Source organism: Heptranchias perlo, chromosome 9 (genome assembly GCF_035084215.1).
Source record: "Heptranchias perlo isolate sHepPer1 chromosome 9, sHepPer1.hap1, whole genome shotgun sequence".
Lineage (NCBI taxonomy): Eukaryota > Metazoa > Chordata > Chondrichthyes > Hexanchiformes > Hexanchidae > Heptranchias > Heptranchias perlo.
In genome coordinates, this window is record NC_090333.1 from 60,004,434 (window position 1) to 60,018,884 (window position 14,451).

Consider the following 14,451-nt stretch of genomic DNA (forward strand, 5'->3'; position numbering starts at 1 on the left):
CAGAAACTGCAATGTGAATTCTCCACTCCTTCCCGCTCCTCCTTCCCCCCCCAAAAAAGTCTCGTTTACTTCAAGTTTATGTTGAAAAATACATTTTCATCCAAAGACATTTTATCTGTTTTTGAGAGTCATTACTGGGACAGTGGATAGGAAAATTGCAGGTTAATATTACATAAAGTGTAGTCTCAATATAATGAACTTCGATATATTGAATATCTCAAAGGTTTGACCTGGTCCAGGATTCCTAGAATAAAATTACATTGCATTTACTTTGATGCATCAAAGTATAACCACAATATATCAACGTGATTTTCTGGTGCCTCTCACCTGCTCCTGACCCAGTTTTGTACTCTTGTACTCTTTGTCCTTACAAGATGTTGCATGTATTTCCAACATGTTTAAAACTGGTGCAACACTCCCACTATATACTCTGTGGTATCCACCTCCACGTTAGGACAGCAGCTGCTGTCCTTTCTCATACTCTTGAAGACTGGGAGTCAAGCAATCATTACTACCTTTAACAATGGAGCTGGGTTCGTTTGAATTTGGCAGATCCAGAGCCAGGGAAAAATTAGTCTGAATGCTCCGATGTGGTTGTCATATAAGGCAGCTAGAGCCTGTTTGAAGTACCATGTCCAGTACTAGCCACTATACCAGAGGAAGGATGCAATGTAGTGCTACACAAATGATACCTGGTTTCAGAAATCAAAGTTATGGAGAAAGGTTAAGGAAGTTGGGCTTGTTCTTATTGGAGAAAAGCGACTTTGAGGTGACCAAATTCACATTTTGAAACTTATGAAGGGAGGTTCATAAAAGTTTATCCAAATTTTCACACTGATAAGTGGTTCAAAACCAGGGTTCATAACTTTAAAATGATAAATAGAGAATTCAAATAGAATTATTTGAAGCAAAGAGTGTCAAAGGGTTCAAGAAACACTAAGACATGTTTTAGGAAAGTCAATTGAGGAATAAGGTGAGAAGACAAGGTGGCGGTGTGAAGATCGATTAAAAAAGAGGTAAGCTTAAAATTTCATGATGGATGCTGATGACGAAAGCCATTTGGTGATGTTTGCTCATCCATCCAAAGGACCCCACTGCTCCCTCAGCATGGCCTCAATGGTTTCTTAAATGATTCAGGGCTTTTACCTCCATTATTCTACCTCAAATCCATTCTAGGTGTTGATCACTCTGTGTAAAGAAAAACTTACCATTATCAATTCTAAATTAACCACTCACTGATGTGAACCTGTCTAACCATTGCAGAGCAGCAATCAACAATAATTTCAACCTGTGCTCGCTTGGCCTACTGTCACAGTTTAATTTGCAGTGGTGTTTACCTTTTCTACACCATTTACTTTCTTGTATATGTCTATAAGATCACCTCTCAGTTTCCTCTTTTAAAGGCTGAAAAATTGAAGTTTCTCCAGTTTTTCATCATAACCCAGTCCTGTGACATTAATGAACGCATCCCCTGAACATATCCTTGTGGTTCGATTATCAAAACTGGACACAGCACTCTGGGTGTGATCTGATGCGAACACTATGGTTTTAGCATAACTTCCTCTGACTTGTACTCTACTATTTTGGCCATGATTTTATTTGGTTTGTTGACTGCTACACACAAACAGTTGCTGAAAACCTTGGGGGTCAAGCAAAAGTAGGGATCTGATTGCAAATTTGAATCCGAATTTTTAATAAACTCAAATAGTAATATTTATGTTGAAGCTGTTATTCTACTTGGATTATCACCAATTATGGAGGGCATGTTGCTCATATCTGCACTAATAAACATTTGGAGGAAGTAACCTTTTAGTACGTTAGCTATCTTATACACATTCTTAGTTTTGGCTCCATAAGCATCCTTCAGCTTTTTCTTCTCTTCTGACTGCTCTCTTACTGTTACAGTAGAGAAAATTTTACACTATTATGTTTCCTTTCTGCAGCTAAAACTGGACAGGCTATTTGAATGTGATGTGATAAGTTAGGGAGGGCCAGGGGTCAAGTTACGTAAGTTACGCAAGTATGGAACAAGGTTAGATGTCAGGTTTTTGTTTTTACAGTGGGTCAACCACTTTTGGAAACAGTTGCTGGTTTGCGCAGTTAGTGCAGATTTGTTGCAAGCATTTAAAAAGGGAGTTGGATGAGTTTCCAACTGTGGCTGATATCACAGTGTACAAAAGTTAGGTGGGATATTGGGCGATGTGTCTCCCGATCACCTGGAACTTATTTGATTGCCTTCGGGGGTTGGACAGGAATGTCTCAGATTTTACCCCTGGACAGGCCGAGGGTTTTTTCTCTGTTTGTTTGTCTCTCCTGTGAGATTACGTGACTTCTGGCGGGTGGAGTGCAATAGGGAGTCATGATGTTAAGTTGCATCGTGAAAGTATGGGATAGGCTCAATGACCAGATGGTCTTTTTCTGTCCATCATTTTTATATTTTTGCACGATCATCTTTAGGTTCCTCTGACTGTCCTATTATCATGTTTCTGAATGTTCCTACAAACATCTCAGTGCCCCCTCAACTACAAGATTTGTAGAAATTCTTTTTCCTCCTAGTTTCATTTCTGATTGATTTGTTTATGCATTTAGATCACATTTATTCTATGCTTGCTAATGCTAAGTAGGTATTTATCTACATGCTCAGATTGTGTCTTACATCAGTAGTTATGCCACAGGAGACTGGTCAAGAAGGTACGAGCCCATGGAATCCAGGGTGCCTTGGCACTTTGGATACAAAACTGGCTTAGTGGCAGAAGGCAGAGGGTGATGGTCGAAGGTTGTTTTTGTGACTGGAAGCCTGTGGCCAGTGGGGTACCACAGGGATCGGTGCTGGGTCCCTTGCTGTTTGTGGTCTACATTAATGACTTGGATATGAATGTAAAAGGTATGATCAGTAAGTTCGCTGATGATACAAAGATTGGTAGGGTGGTAAATAGCGAGGAGGATAGCCTCAGTCTGCAGGACGATATAGATGGGTTGGTCAGATGGGCGGAACAGTGGCAAATGGAATTTAACCCGGAAAAGTGCGAGGTGATGCACTTTGGAGGGACTAACAAGGCAAGGGAATACACAATGAATGGGAGGACCCTAGGCAAGACAGAGGGTCAGAGGGATCTTGGTGTGCAAGTTCACAGATCCTTGAAGGCGGCGGAACAGGTAGATAAGGTGGTAAAGAAGGCATATGGGATACTTGCCTTTATTAGCCGAGGCATAGAATATAAGAGCAAGGAGGTTATGATGGAGCTGTATAAAACATTGGTTAGGCCACAGCTGGAGTACTGTGTGCAGTTCTGGTCGCCACACTACAGGAAGGATGTGATCGCTTTGGAGAGGGTGCAGAGGAGATTCACCAGGATGTTATCAGGGCTGGAGCGCTTCAGCTATGAAGAGAGACTGGGAAGATTGGGTTTGTTTTCCTTGGAGCAGAGGAGGCTGAGGGGGGACATGATTGAGGTGTACAAAATTATGAGGGGCACAGATAGGATGGATACTAAGGAGCTTTTTCCCTTCGTTGAGGGTTCTATAACAAGGGGACACAGATTCAAGGTAAAAGGCGGGAGGTTTAGAGGGGATTTGAGAAAGAACTTTTTCACCCAGAGGGTGGTTGGAGTCTGGAACTCACTGTCTGAAAGGGTTGTGGAGGCAGGAACCCTCACAACATTCAAGAAGCATTTGGATGAGCACTTGAAATGCCATAGCATACAAGGCTACGGACCAAATGCTGGAATATGGGATTAGAGTAGACAGGGCTGATGGCCGGCGCGGACACGATGGGCCGAAGGGCCTCTATCCGTGCTGTATAACTCTATGACTCTATGACATTAATATAGTCATGTATTGTGTTTATCAACTTGGATTCTGAACCACTGAGCATTACCATTTTTTTCATTTTGTTGTTTGACGTCCCCCACAAGAACAACATGTCAGTTTTCACAGATCCTTCCCATCTCTTCATAGAGTAAACAGTCTTCTTTCCTATTCATGTTAAGCAAGTGAGGAATCCATTTTTTTTTATTAAGCCCCTAAGGCTAAAAGCATACAGAACTTTGCTGAGATTGACAGCCTTCACAAACATCCTGATCAAGGCTAAACGACACATTGAGTACATTTAGATCTGAGCTTTCTCACAATTCATGCATGCTTAGAGACCAACGTATCTGTAGTAGAGCCATAATAGGCACATTCTAAGCTTTGCTTAACCTAAACACCAGCAGCTCCTGCTAGCCCCTGGGACCCAGGATGATATACATTTAGAGAGCCTGTTGGGTCTTTATAAAGACTGGTACGAGCTGCTGCAAAGTGTATAAAGTTCATTGAATGTATATGAAGTAATGTAGTTAGAAAGATACACCAAGTTAGAGGAAGCAGAAGAAAGAGATTTAGGAAGTTGAGCTCACGACTGGCAATGTGTGATCTTCTACAGCAAAGCATTGCTGTGTGTACTGGGATATTGTATGTGAGTATGTTCCTTTAACCCTTAATAAACTTGTAAGTGTTTGACTCCTGCGTCTGGAACGCTCATTTCTGGTATATAGACAAGGACTGCAGCCTCTGTCTATCCCTAAATTCCGAACCAGCAGTCTGTAGCATAACCCTAGTGTTAGCTTTGGCCAATTATGTCCAACCAGAGTTGATCATTATGTAACTTTCCACCTCAACTTCTTTAACCTCCTTGAAATATGGGGCTACATCATCTCCTACCTGTCTACTCTTATCTTTCCTGAACACTACACCCTGTAAGTTGTATTTGTTATCTTCTGGGATTAGGCATGTTTTAGATATTCTTATTACATAGTTTCTTACTGTCAAAATAGCCTCAAATTGAGGCATCTTATATCCAATGCATCTAGCATTCATGTACATACACTTTATTGTATATTTCTTATATTGGCTCCCAGTGTCTACCAGTTACTGGTATCTCTAAGCTACCATGTTCATACTAACAGAAGGACCAAGTTGTCGACCAACTTCCACTCCATGATCAGTCTTGTTCAGGAACCAGTTATCTTTCCTTCTCCCACATCCATCTACTTTAAATAATTGTAACTAGCTGCCTCGTTAGAATTATTTAAGCTAGATAGGTGTTTCCCACAAGTCACATTGTCCATCTTTTCTTCTTGTCCTATTATTGTTACTTTTCTCAGAGATATGCTTCTATTTGTTTGGTTCAGTATCATACCACCTAGTGCATTCACTCACTATCAGAGAGTTCTAGTTCCTCCAACCTTCAGTCCAGAGTAACCATCTCTTCCCACCTGTAACAACTGTTGTTTAAATTCCTTTCCTTTTATCAGCTAAATCTGCTCTCATAATCTATATTCCATATCCTTACCAAAAACAAAACTGAACTATCAATATATTTTCCCTCACACAACTCACTATGTGCATCTCATGGTTGAGTCTGCATTCCAATGTTTTGTTCGAGGTGTATTGTGCCCTTCCATTATCTATGTCAGTTTAAACCTTCAAGTATCAATTTGTTTGCTTAAGTTACCTTTTCTCTTTATTTTGGATACCAGTTACAATATTGGCTTTATTTAAGTCTCTCTCATCAACTTAGGAATCCAGTACTATGACAGCAGCATTGTCCTCTGAAATTATATTTACTAGACTACAAAGTACTATTGATGAGGCCCCAAAAAAATCCTACTACTCTTGCAAGTCATCTTGACCTTGCTTCTGTTCAACTGTGACAATGTCCTTAAACTGCTCACCGATTTGTAATTGGCACAAACTCACCGACCTCTCCTCATTTGCATAAATCTGAACACAATGACCACATCGGACCAATTCAATGTTCCCGGCGTAAGTGATCACAAGGCCTGGGCTGTGTGTCAGCATAGTGATGAATTGGCCTCACCTGATGCTGCAAAGGTAGCTCATGAATCTTATTTAAATACAGTGCTGCACTGCATGGGGCTTGCGAGGGGGGGAGGGGGCTATATAAATGCAAGTTGTGTAGTTTGTATCTGAATTCTAACAAGAAATTTCAAAATGTGAGATTTTAAGATCGTAAATGCTAAAATGTTCAGTTGCTTTCGTAAAGCATATTTCTTTGCTGATTTAGTCAATTTGTGTATTTTTTTTAAAATTTGTTCATGGATGTGGGCGTCGCTGGCAAGGCCAGCATTTATTGCTCATCCCTAGTTGCCCTTGAGAAGGTGGTGGTGAGCCGCCTTCTTGAACCGCTGCAGTCTGTGTGGTGAAGGTTCTCCCACAGTGCTGTTTGGAAGGGAGTTCCAGGATTTTGACCCAGTGATGATGAAGGAACGGCGATATATTTCCAAGTCGGGATGGTGTGTGACTTGGAGCGGAATGTGCAGGTGGTGGTGTTCCCATGTGCCTGCTGCCCCTGTCCTTCTAGGTGGTAGAGGTCGGGGTTTGGGAGGTTGTGTCGAAGAAGCCTTGGTGAGTTGCTGCAGTGCATCCTGTAGATGGTACACACTGCAGCCACGGTGCGCCGGTGAAGGGAGTGAATGTTTAGGGTGGTGGAGAGGTGCAATTCACGCAGGCTGCTTTGACCTGGATAGTATCGAGCTTCTTGAGTGTTGTTGGAGCTGCACTCATCCAGGCAAGTGCAGAGTATTCCATCACACTCCTGACTTGTGCCTCGTAGATGGTGGAAAGGCTTTGGGGAGTCAGGAGGCGAGTCACTCGCTGCAGAATACCCAGCCTCTGACCTGCTCGTGTAGCCACAGTATTTATGTGGCTGGTCCAGTTAAGTTTCAGGGGTCAATGGTGACCCCCAGGATGTTGATGGTAGGGGATTCAGCGATGGTAATGCCGTTGAATGTCAAGGGGAGGTGGTTAAATTCTCTCTTGTTGGAGATGGTCATTGCCTGGCGACTTGTCTGGCGCAAATGTTACTTGCCACTTATCAGCCCAAGCCTGGATGTTGTCCAGGTCTTGCTGCATGCGGACGTGGACTGCTTCATTATCTGAGGGGTTGCAAATGGAACTGAACACTGTGCAATCATCAGTTAACATCCCCATTTCTGACCTTATGATGGAGGGTAGGTCATTGATGAAGCAGCTGAAGATGGTTGGGCCTAGGACACTGCCCTGAAGAACTCCTGCAGCAATGTCCTGGGGCTGAGATGATTGGCCTCCAACAACCACTACCATCTTCCTTTGTGCTAGGTATGACTCCAGCCACTGGAGAGTTTTCCCCCTGATTCCCATTGACTTCAATTTTATTAGGGCTCCTTGGTGCCACACTCGGTCAAATGCTGCCTTGATGTTAAGGGCAGTCACTCTCACCTCACCTCTGGAATTCAGCTCTTTTGTCCATATTTGGACCAAGGCTGTAATGAGGTCTGGAGCCAAGTGGTTCTGGCAGAACTCAAACTGAGCATTGGTGAGTAAGTGCCGCGTGATAGCGCTGTCGATGACACCTTTCATCACTTTGCTGATGATTGAGAGTAGACTGATGGGGCGGTAATTGGCCGGATTGGATTTGTTCTGCTTTTTTTATGGACAGGACATACCTGGGCAATTTTCTACATTGTCGGGTAGATACCAGTGTTGTAGCTGCAATGGAACAGTTTGGCTAGAGGCGCGGCTAGTTCTGGGGCACAAGTCTTCAGCACTACAGCTGGGATGTTGTCAGGGCCCATAGCCTTTGTTGTATCCAGTGCATTCAGCCATTTCTTGATATCACGTGGAGTGAATCAAATTGTCTGAAGACTGGCTTCTGTGATGGTGGGGATATCGGGAGGAGGCCGAGATGGATCATCCACTCGGCACTTCTGGCTGAAGATGGTTGCAAACGCTTCAGCCTTGTCTTTTGCACTCACGTGCTGGACTCTGCCATCATTTTACCCATTTAAAGCAGCAAAATGGCAACCAACATGTAATGGGTCAGAGGTGGTTACCAATGTCAGATGGGAGAGGCCAGCTGGGAGCTACAGCAACACACACATAGGTTAAAGACCAGCTGGAAGTGGGGGCTTGGGAACAAGATGCACCTCTGCCCTGGGTCTGTTCTGTCATGCTGGATCCGAAGCTGCTGTCCCAACTAGTATTGATTGGCATGTCTGGGCATTGTTGCAAAAGACAGGTTAAAATAGAAATATCAAGATTTAGTCATATTTTACTCACCTAATTGAATGTTTCTAATCCAAACTGACTGTTTTGTCCCTTTTAAGATTTTCTCAAAGTAAACTCCTGCAAATCCACTGGAAAAACAAGCACTGAACACTGCTATCAAACCTACTAACTGAGAACCTGCAGAGAGCTCCTTCTTCAACTCCTCCGAGGTGTCTGTTGGCCACTAAAACAGATTAGACAATTTTAATTTAGCATGTGGAAACAATGCAAGATTGCTGAGAACATATCAAGAAACAATGTTTTTTCCCCAAATATTTCCACCATTTCATTGTTATTACCTGTCAGTTTATCTTGTGCATCCCTATCTTAATTTTTCTTTTATTATTTGTCTATAGAATATTTTACTATTTCTTTTTATAGTCTTTGATAATTTCATTTCGTAATTCCTCTTTGCTTTCCTAATTGTTTTTTTAAACTTCTTTCCTAAGCTGTTTGTATTCCCTTTTGTCATCCTCTCCTTATGTACTTAGTGTATGCCTTTTTCTTTATATTCAATTTTCCCCTTATCTCTTTAATGTGTCTTATTATTGGCTAGTTTGTACTTGTTTTTTAGCGGAATATATTTCTCCTGAACTCAATTGATCACTTTTTAAAATATTTCCCACTGCTGTTCTATCTCTGCCAATATTTTTTTTTAACCAGTTTAATTTCCCCAGTTCCATCCTCGTCCTTCCATAATTAGCTTTTTTCCAATCTATAGCTTTGGTCTTTGTCTTACTTATGTCTTTCTCAATCATTATTTTAAACCGTGTTATGTTGTGATCGCAATTGCCTAGATGCTCCCCTTCGCTTACTTCTCTTATCGGCTCTGGTTCATTTCCCATTACTAGATCCAGTAGTGATTCCTCTCTTGTCAGGCTTCTTACATACGGAGTAAGAATGGAGTCCTGCACACATTGTAAAAACTCCATTCCCTACACCCCTTTACCTGCCTCTTCTTGCCAGTTTATTTGGGGGTAGCTGAAATCGCCCATGATTATTATTCTACGTCTTTTACTCATTATAAATAAAATGAGTTGCCAGGACAAACAAAACTTTTAATTAAAATGTTTTAAAATGGATAAACCTGGGAAATGTTTTGCTAATTTAGTACTTTTAAAGTAAAGAATACTTTAAAAGTACTAAATTAGCAAAACATTTCCCAGGTTTATCCATTTTAAAACATTTCATTTTCTGGGATTATATTAGTTCCTTAAGAAATATAAATGAGGTATCATCTATTATGCATTTAATTTTATGAGCAGTTGCAACTGTTCCTTATTTGCTGAGGTAAACATTTTTATTAAAACGTCCACTGTTGTATGTTCATTTTGAACAACGTATCCTTGAAGGTATTACGAATTGTTTGCTTCCAAGGTTTGTATTAAGGTGCTCACTGACTGCAAACATGTATCTTACAGGAAACTAGACGTTCTATGTTATAATCCAGGCTTTCTCCCAACTCTTTTTTAAAGTTCAGAACAAAAAGACATTTGTCATAAGCAGTACTGCGTCGCCTATGATCTGAAACGTACTACTTTACGTCGTGTTTGTCTGGGATAGCGTGCGGCAGGACTAACAACCAACCTTTACCACATAGTGTTAAGCACTGGAGACCCATATGGGTTGCCTATCACGTTCCCCTGTCTGCTTTGAAAGCTGGAATGTACCACTCTGTCAGACCATTGTGTTTAGGCTAACACGAAGGGTCAAATTTACTTAAGAAAAATGACGACAAAGAAGCAAAAGAACATAGTGAGAGATAACAGTACAAGTACTTCTAAATCAACAAAGATTAAACTGATCCACATGAGTTTAAATATCTTCTTCAGAACGTATTCTTTAACATAGTACAATAATCTGCAAGATTCTTGGAGGCTTCCTGATGTGTATGCAGGAGACACAATATTCCTGCCCATCACTGAGTCAAACTGTCATCTTAGACACCACTAAAAACGGAGCTAAAATTGCAGAAAAATCTTGGCATATATCTTCCCCACCTCAATCATTCCATGTTAATCAGCAAATTGTCATACATTGTCCTTACCTAGGACTTGCTAATGCTTTATACAATGCACAACTGAATATATATGGGTTTGAATTATTTGACATTCTTCAGCAATTGAAATCATCTCCCTGCCTGACTGGAACCTTCAAATAAAATAGCCATTGTCCTTCAAAGGATCAATAATTTGATTAGCTGGAGTTCAAAGGAAATTGTGGCTTCACTCCAGATATAATCTGATTGCGGGCCTCACGTTACAGATAACAATGAGCTTTCCCTAAAAACATCGCTGACCAAAGTAAAAAAATTAAAACGGTAAAATAAATACAGACTTTTTTTTTGAAGGATTGATAGAGTTCTGCTTCCATCACATTTTAAGACAGGATTTTTAAAATAAACTTTGTCAGAGAAAAAACATGTCAGAATCTAAAATGTTTAAAGCAAAGGAAACAGCCATTAAGCCCAACAAGCCCATCCATTTTTTCAAGAGGTCAATCCCATCCCATCTGCTTTTATTTTTGCTGTATCAATCAATCCCTTCTCTCTCCAGGAACATATCTAATTGTCTCCTGAATCAAATTATACTGTTGCCAACATGCATCACAAGAGCAAAGCCATAAAGGTTTGAGGCTCCACCCAGTTCCCATTCTCAGCCACTCAAGGTAAGGAAAAATTAGCTGGAATGTCTCCATGAGGGCGCTCTTATATTCTTTCTAGCAGACAATGAAGTGCAGCAAGCAGCCTTGTACATTCTCCCAGCTAAATAGGCAAGTGACCCAGGGGACCGGTGTGGGAGAAAGCTTGAAACTAAGTGTGTGTGCTCTTCAGTCGAGCCAAGCATATCCTCAAAAAACACGCTGTTAGGACTAAATTATGTTATGTCTTTTAAAATTAATATAAATTAAAATGCAAACTATTAAATGGCAATGTCTCACAAATCCACTGAAGCTTGAACATTTGTTCTGTGTTGCCAAATGTTTAAGTTTCTCATTTCAAATTTTAGAATCAGTTATAATCCTATATCACAAAGAAGCCTTTTGATCTTATTAACTGAGGGATAAACAATGCTCATTGTACATACCTGAACAAGTGCTACTCCAGCCATTAACGTCAAGAGTGAGAGCCACTGATAAACACTCAGGTTTTTTCCAAGCATCGTCACAGAAAATAAAGCCGTTGTAAGAACCTTTAGCTGGTAAGTAACCTGTAAAAGAGAAAGACTACATTATAGCAATGAATTATTTACTTTAAACAGTGTATAGAAATCCTATCGACACTTACATCTCCATTATTCAAATCTGGCCAGTTGGTTTCCACAGATCATATTTCCATAGTCCCTATAGTACAGGATCCATTGTATGCAGCATGAGGTATTCAATCATCTCTATTAATCATCCCTAAAACTCTCAATCTAATCTCTAGCCAGAAAGGTATCAAGCCTTTTCTAAAAAAAAGTTAATTGAGACAGCACTAAACTTGTTTGCTGAGAGTCTGTCCTAAATATCCAGTACTCTGTGGAAAACAATCTCTACTAAACTATGATTGTAGTATGATTGTGATTTGTATTTTGTGTTCGAGTATTCTAGTTCTTCATTCTTATTACCTATGCCTCTCTTTTTCTAAAGACCTGAATTATGTCCCTCCTCAGTCTGTGGCTCCCTCTTCACAATTTAGAACTTATTTTGGATTAGGTGGAGGCGAGAGCAGGTTAACAAAGCCATAAAAAGTGCAAACAAAGCACTAGGGTTCATTTCTAGAGGAACAGAATTGAAAAGCAGAGAAGTTATGTTAAATTTATATGGCACCTTGGTTTGACCACACTTGGAGTACCGTGAACAATTCTGCTCTCTATATTATTATGAAAAGGATATAGAAGCACTGGAGAAATTGCAAGGATAATGCCAGAAATAAGAGGGTACAACTATCAGGAAAGACTGAATAGGCTGGGGGTCTTTTCTCTAGAAAAAAGACTGAGGTGACCTGATAGAGGTGTTTAAAATTATGAAGGGGTTCGATAGGGTAGACGTGGATATTTGTGGGCGAGTCCAAAACTAGAAGTCATAAATGTAAGATAGTCACTAATAAATCAAACAAGGAATTCAGGAGACACTTCTTTACTCAAGAGAGAGTGGTGTGAATGTGGATGAGGCGAATAGCATAGATGCATTTAAGGGGAAGCTAGATATGTACATGAGGGACAAAGGATAGAAGGATATGTTGATCGGATGATTTGAACTAAGATGGGAGGAGGCTCGTGTGGAGCACAGATCTGTTGGGCCGAATGGCCTGTTTCAGTGCTGTAAAATTCTATGTAACTCTGTGCCAGGATCAACCTCATCACTCCATAGGAACTTTCAAAAGGCAACTGGACATGTACTTGAAGAGGACTAATTTGCATGGTTATGGGGAAAAAGCTGGGTGTGGCACTAAATTGGACAGCTCTTTCAAAGAGCCAGCACAGGCGTGGCAGGCCGAATGGCCTCTTTCTGTGCTGTAAGATTCTATGATCACTCCTCTGAACCGCTCCAATGTTAAATATTGCAGAAATACTCTCCTCCAAGTCATTCATGAATTACATAAACAGCACACCTCTGGAATTCCACTAGTTACTGCCCTCAGCCAGAGATTTTTCATTTGCTTCCAATTACCAACCCAGTTTTCAATCCAGCTAGTTAATTTGCCATATATCTTAAAATTCCATATGTAAAGTAGAAGGTTATCAAATGCCTTCTGAAAATCAAAGCAAATTAATACTCTCATCCAATAAGACATGACTTCAAATACTTTCAATAGATTAATAATGCATGACCTTCTAAAACCCACCCTTCCCAGTTAAAAAAAAACACAGAAAACACACAGCAGAGGAAGAATTAAAGAGGAAGTCTGAAAAAAAAGTTAATATTTCACCTGATAAGTTGCTGCATCTAAATTGGACAACGCAACGTAAAGGAGGTTATTTTGAAGGGTGTAAATTCCAGAAGGAATGGCAAGTTTTAGAGTGTCCATTGGTTTGTTAATAATTTCATCTTGTAACACTCTATTTAGTGCTCTAAAACTATAACCTAAGAAAAAGGGGAAAAATAGCATTAGTAAAATTAGCCTTTCAAAATGTTCATACGGAGACATCTTCATTTACCTCAAGAATTAACATTTCTTTTGAAACAATTTACTGTTCGGTTTTAAAACTGTAATTTACTGATTATAAAAATTTACAAAATAATTAAATTCATATCAGGAAAATCTACTAGCATTTTTAAATAAAGGAAAACGATAAGAAAATCATTAATGAAATTCAAATAGCAATGATGAGCTTATACAGTAGGTCTCTTCAAGCACTGTTTTAGGGAACTATACAAAAAGCATGTTACAATAGTGTTTCCTCTGGGCTTTTTCAAATGTCACACACATTGGATATATGTAGACCAAGCCAGAATCCAGGTTTAGCATTTGTAGCTGAAATGTTTCTCCTACAGGGTCTCAGTGATCATATCATTTTACAGCACAAGAGGAGGCCATTCAGCCTACTGGGCTTGCTCTCTGAAAGAGCTAGCCACTTAATTCCATTCCCCTGCCCTTTTGCCTTTTTCTTTTTCAAATATTTATCCACTTCAGTTTTAAAAGCTGCTATGGATTCTGCTTCCAGTACTGTTTCTAGTAGGGCATTTCATATCCTAACTACCCTCTGTATATAAAGTAAATTGTCCTAACTTCTCCCTTCGTTCTTTTGGTGATCGCAAATTTATGGTCTCTAGTTACTGACTCATTGACTAGTCAAAATAGTTTCTCCCCGATTTACTTTGTCAAAACCTCTCATAATAAAACTGGGTGGATCAGGTGAAATAGTGCTAGAGTCTAGGGTGTGGCAAAGTATAACTTTGAAAGGTACGCACAAACAGGTGCAATTAAAACTTTCAGCAGCTCAGCATTTATGGATCTTACGGAGCTCACAGTTTGTCTATTCAATCTGATCTGACCTCCAAATACCAGTATATTGGGATAGGTGACAGGACAATTTAAGGAAAATGCATACATCTCAATTAGTGGCATTCACAAAATACGTTCTGTTGTTTCATCTTACTTATAAAAGCTAATAAAAAGATTGTTGCAATTTTAAGCAAGAATACATCAAAAACTAAATAGTGTACATACTAGAATCCTTATAAACTAATAAAAGGCATGCTGCAATCTTCATCATTTCAGCAATGACCACAGCAGTTGACGCTAGGTAACGGGGTCCTTCTTCTTTGAAAGTACGTGAGTAACGCATAGTCAATACAAGGCTGGTTGTCTGAAATACTAAAATTGCCAGCGAAATGTATTTCAAACTGAACGACATGTTTTCACTCTCACTTTCCTGG

At 40.1% G+C, this 14,451-nt stretch overlaps 1 protein-coding gene across 1 annotated transcript in view; it reads right to left on the bottom strand.

The window, feature by feature from the left end:
* The window catches only part of LOC137325463 (UDP-N-acetylglucosamine transporter-like), a 59,099-nt gene that overhangs the window by 22,477 nt on the left and 22,171 nt on the right, over positions 1-14,451 (bottom strand). The window contains exons 2-5 of the mRNA XM_067990599.1: positions 14,243-14,447; positions 13,001-13,155; positions 11,175-11,297; positions 8,101-8,272 (exon numbers count right to left, since the gene is read on the bottom strand). Of these exons, the coding sequence (XP_067846700.1) occupies positions 8,101-8,272; positions 11,175-11,297; positions 13,001-13,155; positions 14,243-14,429 (637 nt within the window). The 5' untranslated portion in view covers positions 14,430-14,447. The remainder of the gene's footprint in view (positions 1-8,100; positions 8,273-11,174; positions 11,298-13,000; positions 13,156-14,242; positions 14,448-14,451) is intronic.